The sequence below is a fragment of the Mauremys reevesii genome, linkage group 2 (assembly GCF_016161935.1).
Source record: "Mauremys reevesii isolate NIE-2019 linkage group 2, ASM1616193v1, whole genome shotgun sequence".
NCBI lineage: Eukaryota > Metazoa > Chordata > Testudines > Geoemydidae > Mauremys > Mauremys reevesii.
The window spans coordinates 49,718,964-49,744,918 of record NC_052624.1 but is presented as its reverse complement, the minus strand read 5'-3'; the positions used below and the strand labels follow the sequence as shown (position 1 = coordinate 49,744,918).

General features: G+C 41.2%; 1 protein-coding gene and 1 long non-coding RNA gene across 4 annotated transcripts in view; one reads left to right on the top strand and one right to left on the bottom strand.

Annotated features, from left to right (window-relative positions):
• The window catches only part of LOC120397375, a 31,855-nt gene extending 22,199 nt beyond the window's left edge, over positions 1 to 9,656 (top strand). The window contains exon 3 of the long non-coding RNA XR_005593764.1: positions 9,539 to 9,656. This is a non-coding gene — a long non-coding RNA (uncharacterized LOC120397375). The remainder of the gene's footprint in view (positions 1 to 9,538) is intronic.
• The window catches only part of GLCCI1 (glucocorticoid induced 1), a 104,179-nt gene that overhangs the window by 65,980 nt on the left and 12,244 nt on the right, over positions 1 to 25,955 (bottom strand). For all 3 annotated transcript variants that reach the window (XM_039523085.1, XM_039523082.1, XM_039523084.1), the window contains exon 2: positions 8,909 to 9,060. In XM_039523085.1, coding sequence (XP_039379019.1) covers positions 8,909 to 9,060 — 152 coding nt within the window. The remainder of the gene's footprint in view (positions 1 to 8,908; positions 9,061 to 25,955) is intronic.

The following is a 25,955-nucleotide window of genomic DNA, read 5'->3' as shown; positions in this document are numbered from 1 at the left end:
CATACTAAGCACATTAAATTGGTGGTGTGCGTCCATGGTCCGTGGCTAGCGTCGATTTCTGGAGCGTTGCACTGTGGGTAGCTATTCCCTAGCTATCCCATAGTTCCCGCAGCCTCCCCCGCCCCTTGGAACTTCCGGGTTGAGATCCCAGTGCCTGATGGGGCAAAAATCATTGTCGCGGGTGGTTCTGGGTAAATGTTGTCAGTCACTCCTTCGTCTGGGAAAGCAACGGCAGACAAGCATTTTGTGCCTTTTTCCCCTGGATTGCCCTGGCAGATGCCATAGCATGGCAATCATGGAGCTTGTTTTGCCGTCTGTGACTCTCACCGTATGTGTACTAGATGCCGCTCACAGAGGCGATTCAGCAGCGCTACACAGAAGCATGCTTTTGCTTTTGCATGACAGCAGAGATGGTTACTAGCCATATTGCACCATCCAAACCCTTCCATAAATTGGAACTGAGGATGATCATGGCTACCAGTCCTTTTGTACCATTTGCTGCTAGTGCCCCTGGCCGATCAGCCAGGGGCGCAAAAGCCAAGATTGGTTACTAGCCATATTGCACCTTCCATCGTTTTGTACCATTAGCTGCTGTCATAAGTGCCCCTGGCCGATCATCCAGGGGCGCAAAAGCAAAAATTGGGAATGACTCCCTGAGTCAATCCCTCCTTTTTGGTATCTAAAAATAGAATCAGTGCTGCCTAATATAGGCAAGTGTACTAGAGAACCACCGTATCATAGAACCAGAGAGCACAGCTGCTCTGTGTCAGAGCCTGCAGAAATTATGATCTGTATGCTATTCACAGGGGGTGCTCCTGTAACAACCCCACCTGTTGATTCCGTTCTTCCCCCAGCCTTTCTTGGCTACCGTAGCATTGTCCCCCCACTTGTGTGATGAATTAATAAAGAATGCAGGAATAAGACACACTGACTTGTTAGTGAGAAATGAGTGGAAGGCAGCCTCCAGCTGCTATGATAGTCCAGACAGGACATTAAGCAGTGTGTAGGAGAGAAGCCCAGCATCCCACTGCTAGTCCAGGGGCAACTGAATCTTTTCTTTACACATGAAGGGTGGGTGCTGATGGAGCTCAGCCCCCTGTTGCTATGATGAGGATGGTTACCAGCCATATTGCACCATCCATCCACCAGAAAAAAAATTAGGGCCAATAAGCTGATGATGAGGATGGATTTCCAGCTTATTGTACCATCAGCCGCCCATGGCGGGGGGGGGAGCAAGGATGCTGGTGTTGAGTGCTATCTGCAGCATTCAGTAAAGATAGGGTGACATGTAAAAGAGTCAGAGGATTGTTTTACCTTTCGCTTCTGGGGGTGGGTGGGGGGTGGGTGAGTAGATTGCCAAGCTATGCCCTGACCCGCAGACACTGTGTTTGACCCTAGAAGCATTTGGAGCTCAGCCAAGAATGCAAATACTTTTCGGAGGCTGCAGGAACTGTGGGATAGCTTCAGTCCTCCAGTCCATGAGCATCCATTTGATTCTTTGGCTTTCCGTTACGCTTGTCACGCTGCAGTGCGCTGAGTCCCTGCTATGGCGTCTGTCTGGAGATTTTTAAAAAAGGATTCTGAATTTCATCTTCTGTAACGGAGCGCTGATAGAACGGATTTGCCTGCCCTTACAGCGATCACATCCGCATGGTCCATGCGGGAGCTCTTTTTTTATTTTGATTTCGGACTGCATCACCACCCGTGCTGATCGGAGCTCCACGCTGGGCAAACAGGAAATATTCAAAAGTTCGCGGGGCTTTTCCTGTTTACCTGACCACTGCATCCGAGTTCAGATTGCGGTCCAGAGCGGTCACTGGTGCACTGTGGGATAGCTCCCGGAGGCCAATACCGTCGATCAGCGTCCACACTAACCCTAATCCGATATGTTAATACCGATACTAGCGTTACTCCTCTCGTTAGGGAGGAGTACAGAAACCGGTTTAAAGAGCCATTAAAATCGATATAAGGTGCCTCCTAGTGTGGACGGTTTTGGCGTTAAATCGGTTTTACGCTCCTAAAACCGATTTAAACGCCTAGTGTAGACCAGGCCTGAAAAAGCTACCTTTGCAAAAAACTCTGATCATGCTGCATCACAGGCAAGAAAGTGCCTTGTAGATCAGGACCTTAAATTCAATCAGGAAAGGACCAGTGAAGTGTCAGTCGGGCATATTTTGATCATTATATTTATATAAAGATATTTAGTTAGAATATTCACTTTTGAAAAGTAGGAAGATGTATTTGCTCAGTGATTGGTCAATTAATTCTGCATTTCAGAAAGAGATGGCATTAACTTTAAAACTCTAAAAATACACTTTTTTATGAAGTTGTTCCAAAAATGGACTATTCCCTTTTATGGAAAGGCTCCTCAGCCAAGTAGGAAAAAGATTAAGAGCTGAGTTTAATGCTGACACAGCTATAATGCTGATCTTAAATTCTCTGAAATCTTGAGCAACTGACTGTACAAAATAGACACACTATTGCATAGCAGAGAATTGCCTTCTTTCTTTATCTGTGTCCTCTACATTCATACTAAAAGTTGGGGGAGGGGGTTGTGTGGAGTTGGGGGTGGGAAGAGACTAACCCATTTTTTAAATTCACCAACAGAACAAAGAACAGAAGAATAAACCACATACCTAATCAGACATTCATGTATAATTAGAGAGACAAGGTGGATGAAGTAATGTCTTTTATTGGGCTACCTTTTGTTGTTGAGAACAGAACGACACACTTTTCAGCTTCACAGAGCTCCTCCTCAGGTCTGGGAAATGTACTCAGAAAGTCACAGCTGAATACAAGGTGGAACAGATTGTTTAGCATAACTACTTAACACATATTGCAAGGAACCATTCAAGGTGAAGTGACCTGTTAACTCCCCTCCAGGCATGAGAAGGGAGAGTAGGGCTTAGCGTGTCATAGATTTGTAATAAGCCATAAACATAGTGTCTATGCAATGCATGAGTTTAGCATCTAGCAAAATTATGAATTAAACCTCCCAGGCTCGTCTTTTGAATGTGTTGGGCAGGCTTCCTTTGAGGATAAGGACTGAGAGATCAGATATAAAATGATCGCTTTGTGAAGTGTTCACACACACACACACACACACGAGATATGTTTTTGTCTTATTTCTTTTGTGTGATTTCATTGGTGAGAAAGAGAGACACTCTATGCGCTCGAACAGAAGGTGGCCCAATAAAAGATATTACCTCACCCACCAATATCCTGGAGCCAATACGGCTACACCATTGCACACACATTCATGTATAATGTTGACTATAATGCACCACAGGCATCAGCCCTCTGGAGAGCTTTAAGATTTATGGAAAATTGAACAGATCACTGAGAAAGTGGCTCTCATATACTAAGCAAAGTGGATTTCATTTTTAAAGATGGATCATTTGAAAAGCAGTGTGAATCTATTTGGACTTCCAGAATTACAAGAAGGGAAAAAATATTTACAAAAGTAGCCTGGGCTTTTCTACACTACCATTTTTTAAAAATCTCCCACTGTTGCAATATTACTGGTCCAGCAACAGTGGGAATACTAGTGTAGACAGGACACAGACAGTTTTACCACACACTAAGGTGCTAAGCTTGTAAAGTGTAGTGCACATTAAGGATGTATGATTAGGAATTATGCTATATTTGTTATACATTGACATTATTAATCTATTAAGGAAATAAAACTCAAAATGTATTAGTTATTCTTTGTAACAAGCAGATCAGTTATAATAGTAGGTACCCAAATGTCCTCAAGGACAAAAGACACATCTCTTTGCCAGCATGGACAACCATATGTAGTATATCAGCGACATGGAAAGGGCTGTGATCCCTGCCTGTTTTACTTTAGAATTGCAGGTTTCCGCTTACTTTTCACTTCCTTCTCAGAGAAATTCGTGTGAAGTACATCAAAACACATCAAGAGTGAGAGAAACAACTGAATTATAGTTATTGTTATTAATGTACTGTTTACTTTAGAAGAAAGAAAATTCTTTTCTTTGATACTCTGTGCAAATGCTGCTGCATAGACACTGCTGCTGAAATCTACACTACAAGTGATGAAGCACACATTACAAAGGCTATGGTGCCTGACAATAAGCTCACAGAGACCATGTCTTAATAGGCTGCCCAGAAAAGGGCTATATCTTTTGTTCTCCCAGAAATCAGTCCTCTCCCTATCAAACTGCCCTACACATCCAAATTTATCCCTTTGTCACTTCCATCATGTGGAGGTCTCAGCATAGTCTTCATTCTGTTTTTGGGATGCATGTGTGTCATTGTTCATTCCAGCACCATTCCTGGGGGGCCTTCCTGTATAGAAAAAATGTAATGCCTCCCTGCAGTGTCACCATTTATATAACCAAAATATATATTTTATTTTTTATTTTAGTCAATTATGGATTGGTATATAGAAGCATATCAAATTATTTACTTCAGCTCCACAAATAATGTCTACTGAAAAAGCAAAATACAGGATTTCTGAGTAATTTTATTTTAATCTAGCTTTACTTTTGGTCTGCCTGGTGGACATCTTGCTTTTGTAGTTATGTGTTCATACATTCAATCCCCCCTCCTCTTTTTTTTTTCCCCCCTGGAAGAAAATATTTTTGTCCTTCGATCTGTTACCCTCCCTCGCTTGGCTGACACTTGCAACTGGAAGAGGTTAAATTTAGTTTACAGTAAGAAGGCTAAAACTTGTCTTCTATCCTTTTCCGTTTTAGGGAGTGGGAGGAAGTCCAGGAATGAGAAGGGAAAAATAATAGCAAGTGTTTGATATTCCTGTTTCCTTAGAAAAGATACCAATAAGAGTACCAAAAAAAGAGTATTTTTAAAATGAAAGCCAATGAAGTAAATACACTCAGCACTGATCTGATATTTCAAACCCTCAGATTCAATAACCATTCAGTCAAGTTCAACAATCAACTTCATCTTAGTAGCCTTATTTTTCAGAAGTGAAGCACCAGTTCCCCATGAAACACTTCAACAACAGTAGGACTGCAATTTCTATTTAAAAACAAAATAAAAAAATACAGAAAAAATTTGCGTTACCCGGCCCACTGCAGCTATGTAACAAGGAGTAAGCCTTAATGATTTTAGACAACCATATTGTATCTAATATATTAGCAAACACTAACCAGCCATTTTGACAATTTGATGCAAAGTAGGTGCAGAAATATCTACATTCCATGATTTCATGGAAAATCTGGAAGTTGCTGAATTCATATTTATTCTAGAAGATAACTTAAACATTGGAAACCTGAAGTTGTCTAAAGGAAACAGGAAATCAGGTAGAAACAAGGAATTTTCATTATTAGGTTCAATGAGAAAGACAAGGTAGGTGAGAGCAGCAAAGAGTCCTGTGGCACTTTACAGACTAACAGACGTTTTGGAGCATGAGCTTTCATGGGTAAATACCCACTTCGTGGGAGGTAGGTGAGGTTATATCTTTTATTGAACAAACTTCTATTAATGGATTGTACAAGCTATCAAGCTCTTAATTTAGAAGAATACATTGGAGGCTTGACAATGGACAACTGCATAGCCATGTTCAGCACAGAGTTGTCTGTATCATTGAAGTCTATTATTTTAATGAACAATTTTGCTGTCAGAGGACAGGGGGACTCCTAATGTGAAACCACGCAAATTACAATGATTTCCTTGTTCAAGCTTGGTGATATGGGCTGCTAGACCTTTCTTCCTCACTGGTAAGCTCAGTGTAACGTCACCAGGTACCAAAAGGCAAAATAAGTTAGGCCACCCTAAGAAGTCAGAGGTCCTAGTGAGATGGGCATCCAGAGACATCAGGAAACACTAATGCCTGAAGAGCTCTCCCAACCCAGGGGAGAGAAGGACCATGGTAAAAAGTGTCATCAGTCTAGGGAGGAGCCAGTTGGATGCCACAGCTGGCCTGAATTAACAAGCACAGCCCAAGAAGGAAGAGTGTGGGCCTCCTGTGCCAAAGAGAGAAAAGCCTGACAGGAAGTCTCCTTAGTCCCAAAGAGGAGGGAAGAGAAGACACCTGAACCTGAGGGAGAGCCTACAGGCCAGGTAGGCCAGGACTGAAATTCCCACAGCTTCCAAGAGGGGACTGAATCAATCTCCATCCTGAGGAGAAGGGGGAAAAGCCCCAAAGTTAGGAAGCCAAACCTAACAATTTAGCTCACTAATTAGACTAAAACAACTGAGATTACCTTTTTGAACTATTTACAAGGAAAAGCCAAAGAAGTCAGCAGAACACTGAAACTCCATCCTAGACCACAAGCTGTAAGAAGAAACTAAAATGGTGGCAGTCTGGCAGCGCCTTTTATGTCCTCAGTGAGGTGCATGAGGAGAGTGAGGGTGCATGTGCGGACCAGACACTGCAAGGGAAAAATTCTCTGGTCTTGGGCACATGAGCAACCTGAAATGCACTAAACATAGAGACAAGCACTCGAAGTTACAAAATATTAAATTAAAATAAACTATTACAATTCAATTAAATACACAAACATTTGTTCTATTAAATTACAAAGGCTGCTACAGCAACAAATCTTTCATCCAGGCTAGTGGGATTACTCCTTTTGCAATCAGAGGTCAGATAATTTTTAAAGCTCTGACAGTAGGGTGGGTGAGTACATTTTGTTCAGTCCAGTAAATTCATAACAGTTTGTAAGGCTTGTTTAACTCTTGCCTCCATTCGAATGATGGCTCATTAATATGTTAGCTTTTATAACATCCAACATACAATGTACTGCAGAATATTTTGGCCAACTTCAAAATTCAACCAAATATCAAGATGATGTTTTAAACTGCCTATTCATCAATGACATCAGCAACAGCAGTCCTCATACAAAAACGGGATTAGTAGTTTAAACCCCTACTTGATTCTGTGATGGGATTCAGACATACAACCAGTGGCCTGAATAGTAAGCTGGTACATAAGACATGAAGTCAGGCTAGCATTATCATGGACATAGTCCTTTGAAGCCCAAACAAAGTACAAGCTATTTAACACTAAACATTCTCCACAGACGCTGAACAAGACTTCTCTCTTAAAGCAGGGGTTCTCCAACTGCATTGCACCATGACCCCCTTCTGACAACAAAAATGACTACATGACCCCAGGAAGGGGGGACCAAGCCTGAGCCTGCCCAAGCCCCGCCATCCTGGGCAGGGGGTGAAGCCAAAGCCCAAGCCCCATGCCCGGGGGGGGGGGGGGGCAGAGCCAAAGCTCCAGGGCTTCAGCCTCAGACAGGGGGGCCTGTAATCTGAGCCCCGCCACCCACGGCTAAACCCCTCAGGTTTTGACCATGGGTGGTGGGGCTTGGGTTTCATCTTCAGCCCAGGCCCCAGTAAGTCTAACCCCAGCCCTGGTGACCCCATTAAAACAGGGTCCCGACCCACTGTTTGAGAACCGCTGTCTTAAAGGTAAAAACTTGGGGACCTACAAAGTTGACTTTGAAGGCTTGCATTTAGAAGTTGGGTTAACCTGAGTAAATTCTGATTCCTGGTAAGCCTGAAGAACTGCAGAGCTGCGTGTTCCATTCTATGCATCCGAAGAAGTGAGCTGTAGCTCACGAAAGCTCATGCTTAAATAAATTTGTTAGTCTTTAAGGTGCCACAAGTACTCCTGTTTTTTTTGCTGAGCTTCAGTTCATCTGCAAATTTGACACCATCAGCTCAGGATTAAACAAAGACTGTGAATGGCTAGCCAACTACAAAAGCAGTTTCTCCTCCCTTCATTTTCACACCTCAACTGCTAGAAGAGGGCCTCATCCTCCCTGATTGAACTAACCTCGTTATCTCTAGCCTGCTTCTTGCATTATATATATCTATATATCTATCTATCTATCTATCTATATATATATTAATTATACACACACACCCCTACCTGCCTGCCCCTGGATATTTCCACTACATGCATCCGACGAAGTGGGTATTCACCCACGAAAGCTCATGCTCCAATATGTCTGTTAGTCTATAAGGTGCCACAGGACTCTTTTCTGCTTTTACAGATCCAGACTAACACGGCTGCCCCTCTGATACTTGACTAAAAACGTGGGCAACTCCACAAGTTTAAGGATAAGATTGTACTCTTCAGTTACCTTTCTCCTATCTCACTCTCTATCTAATAGAATGAAATGTGTGTTTCTAATTTCTGAAAAATACAAGGAAAGTCACATGGCCCAGCACCTGATAATGTCCAACTTTTCTTACCCATTTTAACAAAAACAAAAGAACCCAAAACACCAAAAAGGTAAAGTGATTGGTTAATCTTAAATAGAGATTAGAGTAAAAACTACGTTTCTGCTTGAATTTAATAATTTATAATACTTAACAGAACTCTTTACAATCCGTTTCAAGAGTGATGTTTTCCAAGAGTTAAAAATATTAGCTTTTGCACTCATCACTGAAATGGTCTGTCTTCATATTGTCATTCCCCAGGTCATTTTACCACAAATATTGTAAGTAATTAATAGATATTAGAAGCTCACCTTTCATTCACTGCTTTCAGGAGTAGCAAAAATTACAACAGCAAGAGGAGCTTCTGCTTTATTAAAGTTGCAGAAAAGAATACAGCACCTATTCATAATTTACTAGTTTGCCACTGACAGAAATTCACCTCAGTTATATTTTTAAAATGTGCTTATTAATTAAAATGATTAAGGATTATTGAAAACTTACTTTCTAAAAGCACAGAAATATTCTGAATTTTGCAATACATTAGTAAGATCAAACTACCAAATTACAAAAACATTATCATACATAATTATGAAAAAATTAGGGTATTTGTGATGATATTTTGAGAGAAAAGCCGCTGTTCTACTGCAGAGAGTTTAGTTGACATTTTGGACAAGATAATAAAATGCAAACAGGGACAGAACCAATTCATCAGGCAATTTTTGTCCTGTGATTTTATAGATTTTACCTGAGTAGCTTTATCTTTCATGCATGAAGGGTAGTGTACATGGGGATCACGAGGCCATTGTCCTGTGAGATAAGGTCCTGTTATTGTGTCCAAAGAAGAGGTTCGCCTTATGGTACCAGAGGTTCTAACTTGCTGGGATTTTGGCCTGTCCACTGCAAAGAAAGAAAAAAGGTTATTCAAGATTTGATATGAAACATAACAAGCCAGATAAAACAAAAAGTAGTTTACCCTTAGCTTTAAGCATGGGAAAAAGATGTTTAAGCAAAATGTTTTTCGTTTAAATTGAAGACTGTCCTCATATCAAAACCATTTCCCCCTTTAAGTTAAGGTTGTATTTAAAATTGCCAAATTCATATTTTTGTAGCCCACTTTTAAAAGATTACTATATAATAAGGCAGCCTTTCAAGCCCTAAGAAGAAATTTTGGGAAAAATCAAGGAATTTTCTCCACTATCCCCCAGTACTCAGATATTGTCTTGCACCATAGGTACTCAAGATTTCCATAAGAATCTTATGGAAACCTTAAATGAGTAATATACAAAATATAAACTTATTTTCTTTATAAACATAAAATGATGGTGACAAGTTTATTTCTTAATTTCAGTTTGTTCCCATTTTTTTTTCACTGCAGAACTTTCACTATTTCCAGCCTTCTACTACCTTGGGTGTTTTGAGACTATTGATATTCTTCTGTGGCTCCATCCAGCCTTTCCTGGAATAATGCTCCTCCTCCAGGTCTTTAACTGAAAGTAAGGTGTGACTAATCCTCTCTGAAATCTAAGCAGTAATTTTTTTATTTTATTTTTTTTTTAACAAAAAGGTCATTGATAAAGTTCTGAGTTCAGGATACCTTCAACAACCTTGACATCTCCAAAATTATAGATCCTTTTAAATTAGGTTTCAGACAATGCCCTATCTGACAGCACTCGGACAACATATAGGTGAGGTGAGCTCACATCAGTGGAAAGAGGTCTAAGATCTGTAGTAGCTCTGCCTTTCACACAGTGGATCACAAGGTGTCACTCAGGCTACGTCTACACTACCGCAGTAAGTTGACCTATGCTACACAACTCCAGCTACGTGAACAACATAGCTGGAGTCAACATAACTTAGGTCGAGTTACCGCGGGGTCTACATTGTGGGGAGTCGACGGGAGAAAGCCTCCTGTCAACTTACCTTATTCTTCTCATCGGGAGGTAGAGTACCAGGGTCGACTGGCGAGCAATCTGCAGTTGATTTGGCGGGTCTTTACTAGACCTGCTAATCAACCACTCTCGGATCAATCTCAGAGCATTGATTCCCGCTGTAGTGTTAGACCAGCCCTCACACTCTATTTTTGGGATCTTGCAGAAGGAGTTACTTTAAGTTAACACCACTCATTCCATTCAAAGAGATCCCAGTGATTATCAATGAGTACCTTCAACTTCCAAGACCCTGACAGGCAGAACACCACCAGGAATCATCATATCACATCTAATTCAATTAGAAGAGTAAGTAGGGAGAGCACAAGATGCCACAGGCTCAGATGCAATCAATATTTGGACAGAAAATCTAAAAGTATCTTTTCAGCTAAAATATACCAATTCCCTCAACCACTGTGTTCCTAGGGGAATTATAGGTCTAGATGAGGTGCAGCTAGCTATAGCTTGCTCCAGGCATGACTGATGTGATTCTGGAGGAAGGGCAAAACATTTTCATAGAGTCTTGGAATTTAAGGCCAAAAGGGATCACCAGATCTTCTAGTCTGATCTCCTGTATATCATAGGCCACCAACAGCACCCACATGTTAACTCCAACATATAGAATTAGACCAAGGTATTATAGTCCTCAGGAGGCTAAACTTGTGTGCCACAGGCAGGGAGTAAGGTAGATGGATCAGTGCCTTAATGGCAGGGAATTAAGTGAGATATAATATCCAGATGATCCACCCCCACACTGCAGAAGGTGGGGAAAAAAAAGTCACTGCCAATCTGGCCTAGGGGAATACTCCTTCCCAATCCCACATATGGCAAATCAGTTAGACCCTGAGCAAGAACCAGCCTGCCAAGGACCTGAGAGAGAAAATTATCCACACCACAGATCATCACTGATGCACTGGCAACAGATTTCTGGTTTGGTTTAATTTCAAGCCATCTTCAATCTTCAGACCTGATGAAAATGAATGGCCCAGTTATCTCCTCTCCATATTAATTATACTAATATAAAAAAAAAAAAAGGCTGCTGACTGAGCCAAGATTTCAATTCTTCCAATTTGTACTATATGTACTTTAAAAAAAAAAAAAAAAATCTGTTATATATTTCTTCCCTCTGATCAAGCTCTTCTACTCCTGTCCAACAGTTGAGAGGCTTCTCTCTTCACTGGAAGCAGTTCAGCACTTCACACCACTTCACACTCCTTCTACTCTCACAACAGATGAATATTTCTAAAGCTGTTCAAAAAAAAAACTAAACTCAAAAATAAAAAAAAAATTAAATTTAAAAAAAAAAAAAATTTTTTTTTTTTAAAAAAAAAAAAAAAAAGATAAGATACATTATAGCTCAAAGAGATCTCATCATGGAATAGGGATTATAAATTCTAATTCTATAGTATGAGACAATATATTCATGTAATGTTTACGAAAAGTTTTGTAAAGGAGTTCATGGATAGGAACCCAATCTTATGGTGTTCCACAGGCTTCTATATAGATTATTTAGGTTAATCTTTCTATCTACCCAATGGGACTCAGTGCTCAGTCTAGAAGATACTATCAGAAATGCTTAGTTTTGCAGTTCTCAAACTGTGAATTTGTGTCTCCAGAGATAACATGCTTGTTAACAGCAAAAATGTTTTAAATAAAGTAATATATAGAGGTGAGAAATAACAGACCTCAACCCTACTGTCCTTCTGCAAATTTGTGTACAGTCAATCTCTTACCTCTCTCTAAAAGTGCAAAGTTTCTAAAAGGTCAATGCATAGAAGATTTTTGGGGGCAGAACAGATCTGGACAAGGAGAAGAAGTCTGGAGATAAATGTGAGAAGGGAGGGACAGGCAGTAGAAACAAAAGTGAAACTGTTCGAACAGCATATTCCAGAAGTCTTGAGGTCTTTCTGAGTGTAGCCTTCATTGATTTAAGATCTACCCCCAGCAGGCCGTAAAAGAGACCCAGTTTGGGAATATTTTAATTAAGTTCCTCTAACTGTGGATAAGACAACCATGAGTGCAAAATGCAAACAGTGCAACAAAGAAATGCAAGGCCTGGCTGCCCGAATGAAACATCAAAAGTGTTCCTTCCCAGGAGGAAGCTGTGTTGAAGATGATGAAAGGAATACGTCTGAACATGCAGGATCTTCGGTTTGGTAAACTTTTTTTATTTCATACTTCTTTCTTAAGGACAGCTTGTCTTCCTTCTGGACTATTCTTGAATTCTCATGTTTGAGCAAAAAATATAGTTGTTACTTTATGGTACTATCATTTTAGATGCAGTGGTGATAAAAAATAAACAGCTGAAATAGATAGATCTTCCTTTTACAATTTCACCTTTAAAAGTAGTAGTGAGTGTCACTGAATGCAATGAGCAGTATGGTAATAGTAATTAAATAACTGCGTTGACTTATTTTGTTTAGGAGAATCCATCCTCAACATACAGGATTCTGAGGACTATCCACCTTCAAGATCACCATTGTTTTCTATAGTTTCAGAGTTATCTGCCAATGATAGTGTTTCAGTCACATCATACATGTCACACAGCCACAGTATATCACCTGTAGCAAAACGAAAAAAATAAATAAATCTCTGTCATCCAGAAACAACCATTGACAAGTTTGTGATAAGAACCAGCAGATTACAAAAAGAGGTAATTGATGAAAAAACTGTCCAGTTTATTTATACAACAAACTCTCCTTTCCATATGATTGAGAACCCACACTTCTTTAATATGGTTCAGTCATTACGACCAGGATACAGTCCGCCCAACAGAGCAAATGTTGCAGGGAAATTGCTGGATAAAGTGTATGAAAGAGAAATTGAGCAGTGTGCAAAAAGTCTAGAGGGTGAAATTGTGAACCTGAATCTTGATGGGTGGAGCAATGTCCACAATGATCCTGTTGTATGTGCTTGTGTGACAACAGAAGAAGGGAATGTATCAATTGTTTCTGTAAGGAAGACCTCAGAAAATGCACACACAGCAGAACACTTACAAGAAGAAGCAGTCAAGCTATAACAGACTGTGAAAAAAATTCAAATGTCCAACACGCAGCTTGGTCACAGACAATGCTGCAAATATACCCAACATGAGAAGAAATTTAGACGAGAGTCCCAAGCTAACAACATACGGTTGCAGTGCTCATTTGATGCACTTCCTAGCCAAAGACTTCAACATTAGCCTTTATGTCTGGAACACTGAACACATGCTGAGTACCAGGAAGTCTATTTCTGTAGCCTTGAACAAAATGCTGGGAAATAGCTGTTTTATTGCTGACGCTGTTGAAATTTGGAAGGAACTGAGTGAGATGTTAAAAGAGAAATATGCAATGACAGAGTTAAATTACAAGCATCAAAAACAAAAAAAACCACAAATGGGAAAGTCACACCAGTGAACTGGTGGAAGTCACTTAAGCACTTGGATTCAGAGACTGTTGAAGTGATAATCTCACTTTTAACAGCAGTAGCTTCTTCTGCCGGTGTAAAAAGAATATTTTCTTCCTTTGGACTAATTCATTCCAAATTGAGAAATCGTTTGGGAGCTGAAAAAGCAGAAAAGCTTGTTTTTCTGTTCCAAATTATGAACAAACAGGAAAATGAAGGTGAAGATGACTGAGTTAGTTGCAGAAGCCAATATTTTTTAAGTTTCTCATGTTGACCTGGCTGACACACTTAAATGAAATATTTAAATAAAAACAAAACAAAAATTAAATTGATTATTTATTTTAACAAAAACAAACCTGATTTTAAAAAACTTCATGCTTGTTTTGTTAAAATATTGTTTGCTGTTGAAGAAAAAAAATCCAGAATACATAATGTTGTTGTTTTAGTTAAATAAAACAATTTAAATATCTGTCTTGTGATGTTATGATAAATATGGAAATATACCTATCTCATAGAACTGGAAGGGACCCTGAAAGATCATTGAGTCCAGCCCCCTGCCTTCACTAGCAGGACCAAGTACTGATTTTGCCCCAGATCCCTAAATAGCCTCCTTGAGGACTGAACTCACAACCCTGGGTTTAGCAGGCCAATGCTCAAACCACTGAGCTATCCCTCCCCCCAAATTCTCCTTCTAATACACATGGCAAGAAAATCCTCCAAATAGTAATTATTAACCTGTTGAACTGAAGATAGTTCACCTCCCAATGACTTCATAAATATCTGCTTCAATTACCTTTGGTAAATGAAATAACCAAACAATCATTCATTTTCTGATATAGCTGTAAAATTAATCTGAAAAGTTTTCAAAATAAGTCACTTAAAAAATGTATAGTGTGTACCTTCTAAAAATGAAACCTACATCTATCTCTGAGTTGTGAAGAGTATGTATTAAGGTTATAACAACCAACAAGAATACACTTTTATGTAGAAATCATGATTACATTGAGTCTTCCTGATTAGTGATTTAAATCATGATTTACATCCATTTGATTTAAATCAAATCCACCCTGAAACTCAAACATAGATTAAGTAGAACTTAATAATGGTTTAATTATATTAACTCTCTGAAGAGGCCATCTTACTGAGCCTGTAAGATCTTCTCAAATGAAGATGACCTCTCACCAGTTTGAGACAAATGAGATGTAAAGTCCAGTAAAGTGAAGTTAGTAAGAAGAGCCAAACCCAGAAAGATACAAGTTCCGCCATCGCTAAAATTAGTAGTATTAGTCTATTTTGGGACCACCACATACAGCACTTTCCTGCCAAGAAGTTTTGCAGAAACTTTCAACCCAATGTTGATGGATGACCGGGGATAGTTTTGCAGACTCTCTATAGTAGCTGATGGAGATTCTGTCCAGGCGGCTACTGCAGAACACATTGAATAGGCCCTTGGAAACAGTTTATCTGCAGCTGAATATGTTTCAATGATACAGCACTCAATCCACTAGACTATGGAGAATCTGAATACTTTCAGACACAGGCATTTGGGTTGTAAATGAATAAGGATGTTTTTTCTGAATTGATCAGTTCTATTAAGATATATTTTTCCATATTCTCAAATCTAGATGGTACCACACTCTGTTTTGGAGGCTTAAGTTTAGAGCAAAACAAAGGAAGAAGAATTTTCTGTGAGATGTAGAAGAAAGAGTTAGCGTCGGTTATAAATGATTCTATGGCATGAAGAGAACACCTTTTCCTAGTGGAAGACACAGTGAAGGCTCAAGTCTTCTAAATGCAAAGATTCTGATGATGCATTGTTAATGTGACTGAAACCAAACAGCATGTCTTTGTGGAAACAGATAATCAGATGATATTGGTCTGAACTGACAGATCACAGGAGCCAGTAGTAATGGGAGAACACCCCAGGTTGGGAAGGTAGGCATAACTGTTGGTTTTGATAGATTTGCTTCCTTAAGGAAGCTCAATACTACTGAATAGTCTACCAGAGCCTTGCATAAAGAATGCATTTATGACCTACTGTTGAGATTCGATACAATGGTCTTAGGGTACTCTGCACTATGGAAACTGTATCAGTGTAGCTGCATCACTTGGATCACCATAACCCCATAATATAGAGACAGTCTGCACCAGCAGAAGGGATTTTCCATCAGTGCAGGAACATCACCTCCACAAACAAAGGTAGCTACATTGACAGAAGCATTCTTCCATCAACATAGCTGTGTCAACACTAGTGGTTAGGTCGACATAGCTATGCTGGTCCGAGGTGTGGATTTTTCATACCTCTAACCAATGTAGCTTTGTCAACCTAACTTTTGAGTGCAGACCAAGCCTTTAGCTCAGGTCTTGATCATCCTATAAGAAATTCCAGATTCTCATAAAGAAGCCAAATTTGACATCAGAATCTGAGATGTCAAACATACCTGTTCTCAGCCTAGTCTCAGCAATGCGTTCTTGGTATATGCTTGGAGTGTGCACCTTCTAAACTCCCCACCCAGAGGGGCAAACCCCCCTAAGAATGTGCCTTATAGAAGGGGGGGATCAGACCCCCCCATAGAGGGGCAGGGTCTCCCCAGATTGTAATGTGCACCAAGAACCCCCCCAGATCATGGGGAGCAGGGATCAGACATCCTCAGGAGGGCAATGATCCTCTGCTCACATTAAGAAGTTAGGGAGTGGGATGTGGATACTCGCAGAAAGGCAACGCCCCCCAAACCCAGTTCACATGAAGTACGGCAGCTTCCCCCCACAAGATCCTGGTGTGCACACGAGGGGGGGCAGGGTGTGGGGATCAAATATCCCTGGGAGGTGTCAATGACTCCTAGATCACATGAAGAGGTGAGGGAATGGGGCTCAGACAATCCCAGAAAGACAAGCCCCCTCCAGAACCTGCTTCACTGGGGGGGGGGGAAGGGGGGAGTAGGGATGGCAGTCAACCCCCTGCTCAAAATTGGCCCAGATCGTGGTGTGTACACACGGGTTGGGGGGTAGAGCAGAACTTAGACACCAGTCAGGGGGACCCCCAGATCCCAGTTCAAATGGGAGATAGGAATGGGGCTCAGAGACCTTCCCCTGAAAAGGAAGCGCCCTCCAGAACCTGACTTACATGAAGGGGGTGCCACATCTCGGTAGGTGGGCTGGGGCCCCCAGATCATGATACACATGGGAGAGGGGAATGCAGGGCTGACAGGTGCCCCTACATATATTCTCCCCCACTCCTGCTGTCACTTAACCCCATGTCTCCCTTCCCAGTGCCCAACCCATCCCATCTCACCTCCCCATCACTTGATCCCTCAACCCTTCCCCCTATTCTTTAATCTTTCACCTCTAACCATCCTCCCCTCTCGGCAAGCATTGGGTTGTGTAGTTAAAAAAAAATCAATACCTTTTGAATATAATGCTGCCCTGTGATTACATTTGCCTCAAATAAAAATCCCCTTTGATACGAAGCAGTGTACCTACTTTTTTCCCCTTCAAATTTCTGCCCTGGTTTAGATTTGAACTCATGGTGCTTGGGTTCACTGACTCTGATATTTCATCAGAGCTTTTGTGATAAACAGGTGTTTTTCCAGATTGTTATCCTCTCTCACTGCCCATGAACAGTGTAATTCCTTTAGCTCACCATTTACTGTGAAAAGCTTCTGACTCTACACTAAACTAAAGAAGCAGTTTTTTCCCTCAATGATGCTTAAATTTGATTTTCACCCAAGAGTTGGTTGCCATGCACTCTGTTGTCCCGTCTCCCCCCCGCCACCTCCCACCCGTGCAAGGAATCCTCATTTGATTTCTATTTGTAAGCAAAAATCGATTGCCAAAATGTCAACTTCAAGAAAAGCCATTTATAGCTTAAAAATCCCTTGGTCAAATGACCCCAAAATTTGCTCACTAATAGAACCCCGCCCTCTATGAGGCATACCAAATTTCAAGACAATCCAAGTAACAGTGTAGGTTTTAGAAGAGTTGAGCTTGAAACAGAAATCTGGTCTTAAGGCTAACTATTAGCAGGGTGAATAAAACACTTAAAATCTATTCATGGTTTGTCATCAGGCTCTCTGGAAAAATTTTATTCTATTCCAATGTAATTCACATGCACTTACAAGGTGGGGTTTTTTTTAAATCGGTTTGCAATGGGAATAAAAATAAAATTTGTGTTGCACAAAATAACTCTTTTCCTCAAATGAACATTCATATCTGTTTGAATCATGGAGTAGATTATTAGCTAGTAGAAAAATAGCCAAGTTGATATATGGCTACTGCCCGACTTCTGCCTCCCCCCCAAGTATTTGCCTAAGTAGTTATAGCAACCTGAGAGAGTTATGAGTCCAAATTATTCTGTACTTGGCTGGCTGACTGAAGGCAAAGTCCATTTATAGTACAGTTATGTGACTGCAGACTTATCCTCAGGATAGTGCTCCACTTTAAATATTAAGATTTTATTAGGAAAAAATGTTCTAGTTCTTATGGTTGTGAAGAAATCTTCCGAAAGTGGAGATTATAAGTTGATGCAATTATTTCTGCCTTAGACTGTGAACAGCCTGAAAATGGCATATACAGCTACCAAGAGATTAAAGTGATAAAATTTGGCCTGATGTCCTTTCATCAAGTAATACTAGGTCATCCAGTTTTGTTCTGGTTGGACAGAAAGCCACATGGTTTGATGTGGTTGCAGAACTTGGTGCCTTTCCAGGTGACGAGTGAGTCTAATATGAAAGTTTCTATTTTAGGTATAGGGTTTTGAATATGGCTTAAATCTCCCTTGTCTAGATTATAGTTGGGTGCTGGTTATCCAGTTTGGCTGGATAGTGCTCTCCCTTTAAATTAATTAGTTGCTATTACTGTGATAACTGAAATTGCTGACACTCTTTATCTTTCCTTGGTATTTCAATGCACCCTGTATATACTGTTGTTATAAACATTCTGCTGGCAGTTATTTTGCTAGTTTAGCTGGCACACCTGTGCATAACACTTCCAAACATATTTCACCCTATATGAAATAGGCATCCTTAATATAGTGACTATTGTACCACAAAATTCAAGACTTCAAACATTTGCATTAGACACACAAGGTGGGTTGAAAGCTTGTCTCTCACACTAACGGAAGTTGGTCAAATAAAAGGTATTACCTCACCAACCTTGCCTCTCTAATGTCCTCTGAATGACGCAGCTACAACTACACCATATACAGCATTTCAACTGACATTTAACATTTTCTGGAAACTACACCACAAGTTGGCAGCAAATCTATTAATTTCCCTTGTGCTCTGATTAGAAAACAAATCTAAATTGCCTCAAATGCTCAATCTACATTCAATGGCTTTTTTTTTTAAGCTCAGTCTGCGAAAATTATCCCCCATGACATGTGTTGCACTATTTGAAATTATGCAATATATACTAAAAATTAAAAACCAGGTTTATGGCAGAAGTGTCAGTGAATAAACTTTGGATGGTGTAACAGTTAAGGACATTTTTTTTCCCTTTTAAGAAACTGTCAGCTAACTATGCTGATGAAAATAGAATAGAATTTAGGTTTATAATTGGAGAGTTGCCATTTTAAGGTCAAATCTATCTTTATAGAACTAAATTTCAATTCTGAGGCTTATAGCCGGCCCCTGCTTAATTGTGACAGTTGATAACACAATGCTCCTGCTCATTCTCTCTTATAAAACCTTACTCTCATTGGTTCATTCTGGCTTATGTTCATTCAGTACTTCCTCTGTGTACCTGATGATTTCTCAAGGAAGACTCTTTGCTCAAGAAAAAAAGTACAAACACATTTCAAACACTTGGTTTTCTTCCCAGAAAAAAATTTAAGCTGCTGATGTAGAAAGCAGAAATTTCTCATGGGTAAGAATATAATCAACCAGCTTCAAAGGTAATGTATATTTTTGAAATATCTGTAGAAAGTAGTGTCAGTAATCTGTATATGTGAATTGTTAATGGTGGCCGATATCAAGCCAACTCAGGAGGGTATGTGAATTTTCATAGTTGCTAATCTTAGGTGCTATCCACATACACTGTAGGACTAACATTGTTAACTCAAGTTGTATGTTGGTGTGAAAGACAATACATTATTTAAAACATTTACTTTTTTAAAAATTACTTTAAATGAATTGATAAACTGAAAAACTCTGTTTCCTCAAAGAAGAAAATTAATTCTATTAAGACAATTGGTCTGCTTCTTAGCTGCTGACCTACTGGCAGTACAAACTATGTTATGGTGAGAATAACTGGAAAAGAAACTTAACCTAATATTATAGGTCAAGGATAAAGTATTTTAAATATCACATTAAATCCCCAGAAGCAAATCATTTCAAACTCTTTGTGCATTTCACTTACTTGACACATTGGATACTGAAGCATGTGAGTACATAGGCACACTGAGATCAGTTAAAGGCTTGGTCAGTTCAAAGTACCAAATGTCGAAGTTGGGAGGTGGGTTATGTTGATTTATTCTGAATTGTTGAGCCTTATCAGAGCTCTCAATATAAATAGAACTGAATTAAGAGCATAACTTCTGAATTGTATATTGTACATAATGAAGCAAAGTCATTTTATGGAGTACTGTATAGTATACAGCGTACACAGTGACAGAGGAGAAGCTGACTTTAAATAATTGGTCTCCAGCTGCCCTAGATGAATTATAGCTGTATAGCCCTACTCATGCTCCCAGGGAAGATGTAACAGAGGAATGAGGATTTCCTATTTCACCTAAAAATATTGGGCTGTTATCAACAGCTGCCACTGTGGGTCATCATGCCATAAGTATTGGACTGTCATTCCCAAGTGCTGCTGTGGGTCACTATGCCCTAATAACTAGTTTATTGTTCCCAATTTTTGGTGTGGGATGGCATACCTCGCCACCATCTCTATCTTCTTCAATACTAGAAGAGTAATTCAGAAGGGCAGGGTGTGTGGGGAGGAGTGGTCTCTGCAAATTGGTCAAGAATGATATAGTAGGGCTCTCCCAGAAGTCTCAGTTGTCTTCATAGCCTTCACTTAGGATCTCCTGCCATAGGGCCTGCTCTTGCATCTCAAACCATCCTACATGAACTGGACAATATAGGATATTCATCCAAAGGAATAATCTTTCCCAGTGTCCTACATGGCCTATGCATGAGTTTAGAAAGATGTGAGGTCCACAGTGAAGAGTTAGGCTGATGCAGTTACATTACTTGGGAGTGTGAAAAAGCCATGCGCACTGAGCGCCATAGTTAAGCCGACCTAGAGTCCCTGAGTAGACAGCACTAGGTCAACAGAAGAATTATTTCCTCTGCCTAGCTCTCGGGGAGGCGGATTAACTACAGTAAAGGTGGATTAACTACAGAATCTCGCCCACTGGCAGAGGTAGATTCTCCCATTACTGTAGTTAATCCACCTCCTCAAGGAGCAGGAGCTATGCATAGGAAAGAATTTTTCTGTAGACCTAGTGCTGTCTACACAGGGACTTGGATCGGCTTACCTATGCTGCTCAGTATGTGTGTTTTTTTCCACACTCCTGAGCGATGTAGCTGGGTTGACTTAATTTTCTAGTGCAAGGGTGGGGACCCTTTTTTCTATCAGGGGCCACTGACCCACAGAGGGGAAAAAAAAAATCAGTCATGGGTGACACACAGCCCTGGGGGGAGGGGGGGGGGAAAAGAGGCTTGGGGCTTCCCCCTGTAGCAGGGCGAGCTGGCACTTGCAGCTCCAGAAATGAGGGGTTATGGGTGCGGTAGGGGGATCCAGGCAGGGGATTAGGATGTGGAGGTGGTGAGGGCTCCAGCTGGGGGAGTGGGCTCTGGGGATGAGGAGTTTGGAGTGCAGGAGGGGGCTCAGGGCTGGGGCAGAGGGTTGGAGTGCAGGGTCCAAGAGGGAGTTTGGGTGTGGGAGGGGGTTCCGAGCTGGGTAAGGGGGTTCCCGGTTGGCGGCGCAGCGGGACTAAGGCAGGCTCCCTGCGTGCCCTGGCTCTGCACTGCTTCCAGAAGTGGCCCCCATGTCCAGTTCCTAGGTGAAAAAGACCAGGGGGCTCTGTGCTGTGCGTATTGTCTGCAGCTCCCACTGGCTGCAGTTTCCAACTGATGGGAGCTGCGGAGCTGGCGCTGGGGCAGCACGCGGAGTTTCCCTGATTGCCCCTGCTCCTAGGGGCTGCAGGGATATACTGGTCTCTTCTGAGAGCTGTACAGAGCCGAATGGACTTTTAACGGTCTGGCAACCCCAGCTTCCCCCCTCAGCAAGGCGAGCCAGTGCTTGTGGCTCCAGCCCCGTGGGCAGCGCCAAGGCTTGGGGCTTTCAGCCCATGACACGGAGACTTGCTGCGGGCCAGATGAAATGAAGCAGCGGGCCGGATCTGGCCGATGGACCATAGGTTCTCCACCCATTCTAGCATACAGCAACCGATACCCTCAAACACTCCAAAATTTGGGGGTGGGATGGGGGGAGGAAGGAAACAGTAACTGACATGAACTGAGTAGTTCACCAGCTCAGCACTATTGTTTCAGATTGTATTTACCTCGATCAGGTAATTCCTTTGAAAGATCAATCTAAGATTTGAATTGCATATTGGAAAACATAATCCCAACTGTACATACAAAATGATTGGCTCTAAATTAGCTGTTACCACTCGGGTCATGGTGGATAGTTCCTTGAAAACATCTGCTCAATATGCAGCGGCAGTCACAAAAGCTAACAAAATGTTAGGAACAGGATAGAAAATAAGATAGTAAACATCATAATGCCACTATATACATCCGTGGTACTCTCATACCTTGAATACTGTGTGCAATTCTGGTCACCTTATCTCAAAAAGATATTAGAATTGGAAAAGGTACAGAAGAAGGCCAACAAAAATTATTAGGGGTATGGAACAGCTTCCATATGAGGAGAGATTAAAAACTAGTACTGTTCATCTTGGAAAAGAGACAACTAAGAGGGATACGATAGATGTCTATAAAATCATGAATGATGTGGAGGAAGTGAATATGGAAATGTTATTTATCCTTTCATATAAACACAAAAGAGTCAGGGGTCACCTGTTGAAATGAATAGGCAGGAGGTTTAAAACAAACATCAGGAAGTACTTCTTCACACAATGCACTGTCAACCTGCAGAACTTGTTGCCAGGGATGATGTGAAGGCCAAAAGCATCACTGGGTTCAAAAAAGAATTAGATAAGTCCATGGAGAATAGGTCTATCAATGGCTATTAGCCAAGATGGTCATGGAGGCAAGGGGAAGACTGACAGCCAGAGGAAGGCAGATGTGGGAAAGAAAAGAGGGCAGGGGATAGCATGGTATTTACCAAATATGGTTTTTAACAGGAAAAATCAGTTTCTACCATGTTGCCAAAACTAGTTAGTCCCTGTTTAAGGCTTTTCTATTTTTAAAACTGTTTAGTTAATGCACTCCAAATTACACTTCGTTTCTGTTAAACATTCAAATTGTGTTACATAAGGCAGTACATTCGTAGATTAATTTAGGGTCATATAAATAAAAAGCAAATCTGCAGTGGGTGTAATAATATATGTAATTGAAATCCTGGAGATCAGAATGTCTGTATACATTTTGGTTCGGTATTTTTTACAAGGAAATTATACATGTCATGACTCATATTACAATTTCCAATACAGTAAAAACAAAAGTCAAAAACATTCAATTATATGAAAAAAATAATGCAGGGTTTTAGACTTGAAGCATTAAGAAATCAGAAGCATGCTTACTACCAGGCGCATTTGGCCATGCAGCATTCTGTAACAGAAGACCAATTCTGATGTAGTAGCTAGACCAAGCATATATCTCGGTTTTGAATAGATGTATCCCAAGTTTGAAAAGCTTTGATCTATGCTTGCTGAACTTGCTGGACACTGATGCAATTACGTTTCCCAGTTTAAACTGGTATTTACCGGCGCCCTGTTCTAAACTAGTTTTTCCTGGGAAATTGCCAACACTGGAAGAGGGACAGGGAAGGGCAATACTATCAGCAGTAGAACTAGGAGAATTTCTTCCAGAGATCTAAGGATTATAGTGATAAACCTCCCTTATTCTTCATTCTCATTGACTCTACCCAAGAATTGTTTGGGGAATACGAGTGAGGGAATACATGAAACAGTAGCTCTGAGAAATGAAAACTACCCTAATTCATTTCAATAATGTGTTAACACTAAAACCTAACAATGGCTATTTAAATGTCAACATTTTAATTGACATCAATCGTTATTTTAAGCAGAAACATCTAGTTAGTATGCCTTTACCATAACGACCGTGTATTCAGTAGGAAAAGATGTATTTAAACACATTAGCTAATGTGTTAAAATCATTGCATAGTCAAGGCTAGTTGCTGTTTTACCACATGTAGACATGACCAATCACGTCAAACTGAAACTGCACTATGAAGAGACAAGTAGTATTGAGCTGGGGTAATAATGAAAACAGGTCTAACATCAGGGTGGATAAAAATCAATTTTATTTAAAAAAAATCAGCTTTAAATTGGATTTTTTTGATAAAATGCTTTTTGAGGGGAAAAAACCTACCTAAAGATAGTTTTAATTAGCTTTGTGAACAGGGGCTGCTAACAGGGAGTTTCACAAGGGAGTTCTCCAGGTGAAGGAGGAGCAAATACAGCATCTGTGGGGTAAGTGACTGTCTGTAGTGTGTGTTTGTTTGTGTTTGGGGGTTACTTGCTGTGTGCTGAGCTTGTGTTTGTCAGTCTGTTTGTTTGTTTGTTTGAAGGACCGTGTGCTGTGGCTGGCAGTTGGAGGCCGTGAGCTTCAAAGGAAGGTTTGAAAGCTCGAAGCCTCTGGTAATTGGCTGAGCCTTAATCAGTGGGCGGGGCATTCACTTAGGCCAGGGCTTTATAAAGCCGCGCACAAGTGACCAGGGAGCTTTGCGACCAGGGGCTGCTAACGGGGAGTTTCGGAAGGGAGTCTGGGAAGGGAGCGGGAGTCCCTTGTTGGTCCTAACCCTTCCTCTGTAGTCCCCTTAAAACCTATAAACCAAACCACATTTCGAAACCTCTTTCTGTAAACCACCCTTCCATTAACTAGGAGACAATGCAGGCAGAAGCCCAGCAGCAGAGTGGGGGCTATCCAGTTTATTGCGCTGAGTGTTGCATGTATGATTACCTGCCCTGTGGGCGGGTGGCGTATGTGTGCAGTCGGTGCAAGGAGCTCCTGGCCCTCAGAGACCATGTACGGACTTTGGAGGCCAGAGTGGCAGAACTGGAGGAGCTAAGAAAGGCAGAAAGGTATGTTGATGAGGCTTTCCGGGACACTGTAGAATTGTCCCACCTCCGCTCAGACAGCCCCTGCACTGTTGAGGAGGAAGAACGGCCCAGGGAAGCAGAGCAGTCAATGGGAGCAGAGGGAAACCTTCCCGTAGTTGGGACCCTCCTTCCAGATGGTGCTGGGGTTGCCTCTCGCACTGAGGTTGCCTCTCCGGGGGAGGGAACTCCAGTTTCTAGGAAAAGGCAGGTGTTAGTAATGGGAGATTCGATTATTAGAAACATAGATAGCTGGGTTTGTGATGACCGAGAGAACCATATGGTGACTTGCCTGCCTGGTGCGAAGGTTGCGGATCTCTCGAGGCATCTAGACAGACTTATGTGTAGTGCTGGGGAGGAGCCGGTGGTCGTGGTACATGTAGGTACCAATGACATAGGGAAGGGTAGGAGAGATGTCCTGGAAGCCAAATTTAGGCTGCTAGGGAAGAGACTGAAATCCAGGACCTCTATGGTGGCATTCTCAGAAATGCTCCCAGTTCCACACGCAGGGCCAGGTAGACAGGCAGAGCTTCAGAGTCTCAATGCGTGGATGAGACGATGGTGTAGAGAGGAGGGGTTCACGTTCATTAGGAACTGGGGAAACTTCTGGGATGGGAGGAGCCTATACAGGAGAGATGGGCTCCACCTAAACCAAAGTGGAACCAGACTGCTGGCACTAAACATTAAAAAGGTTGTAGAGCAGTTTTTAAACTAGGAGATGGGGGAAAGCCGACTGCTGCAGAGGAGCATGTGGATCAGACACAGACTTCTTTTACGGGAGAGTCTGATGATAGAGAATCTCCAGATTATAGTCAGGAGCAAAGGACAGAAGAGGATAATGTAAGGGCCGGATCAGATGATAAACACACAAAGAATCTGGCACATCAGAAAAGGGCAGACAAACAGGGACAAGTTTTTAAAGTGATTGTACACAAATGCTAGAAGTCTAAATAATAAGATGGGTGAACTAGAGTGCCTTGTGATAAAGGAGGATATTGATATAATAGGCATCACAGAAACCTGGTGGACTGAGAGCAATCAATGGGACACAATCATTCCGGGGTACAAAATATATCGGAAGGAAAGAACAGGTCGTGCAGGGGGAGGAGTGGCACTATATGTGAAAGAAAATGTAGATTCAAATGAAGTAAAAATCTTAAGCGAATCCACATGTTCCATAGAATCTCTATGGATAGAAGTGTCATGCTCTAATAAAAATATAACATTAGGGA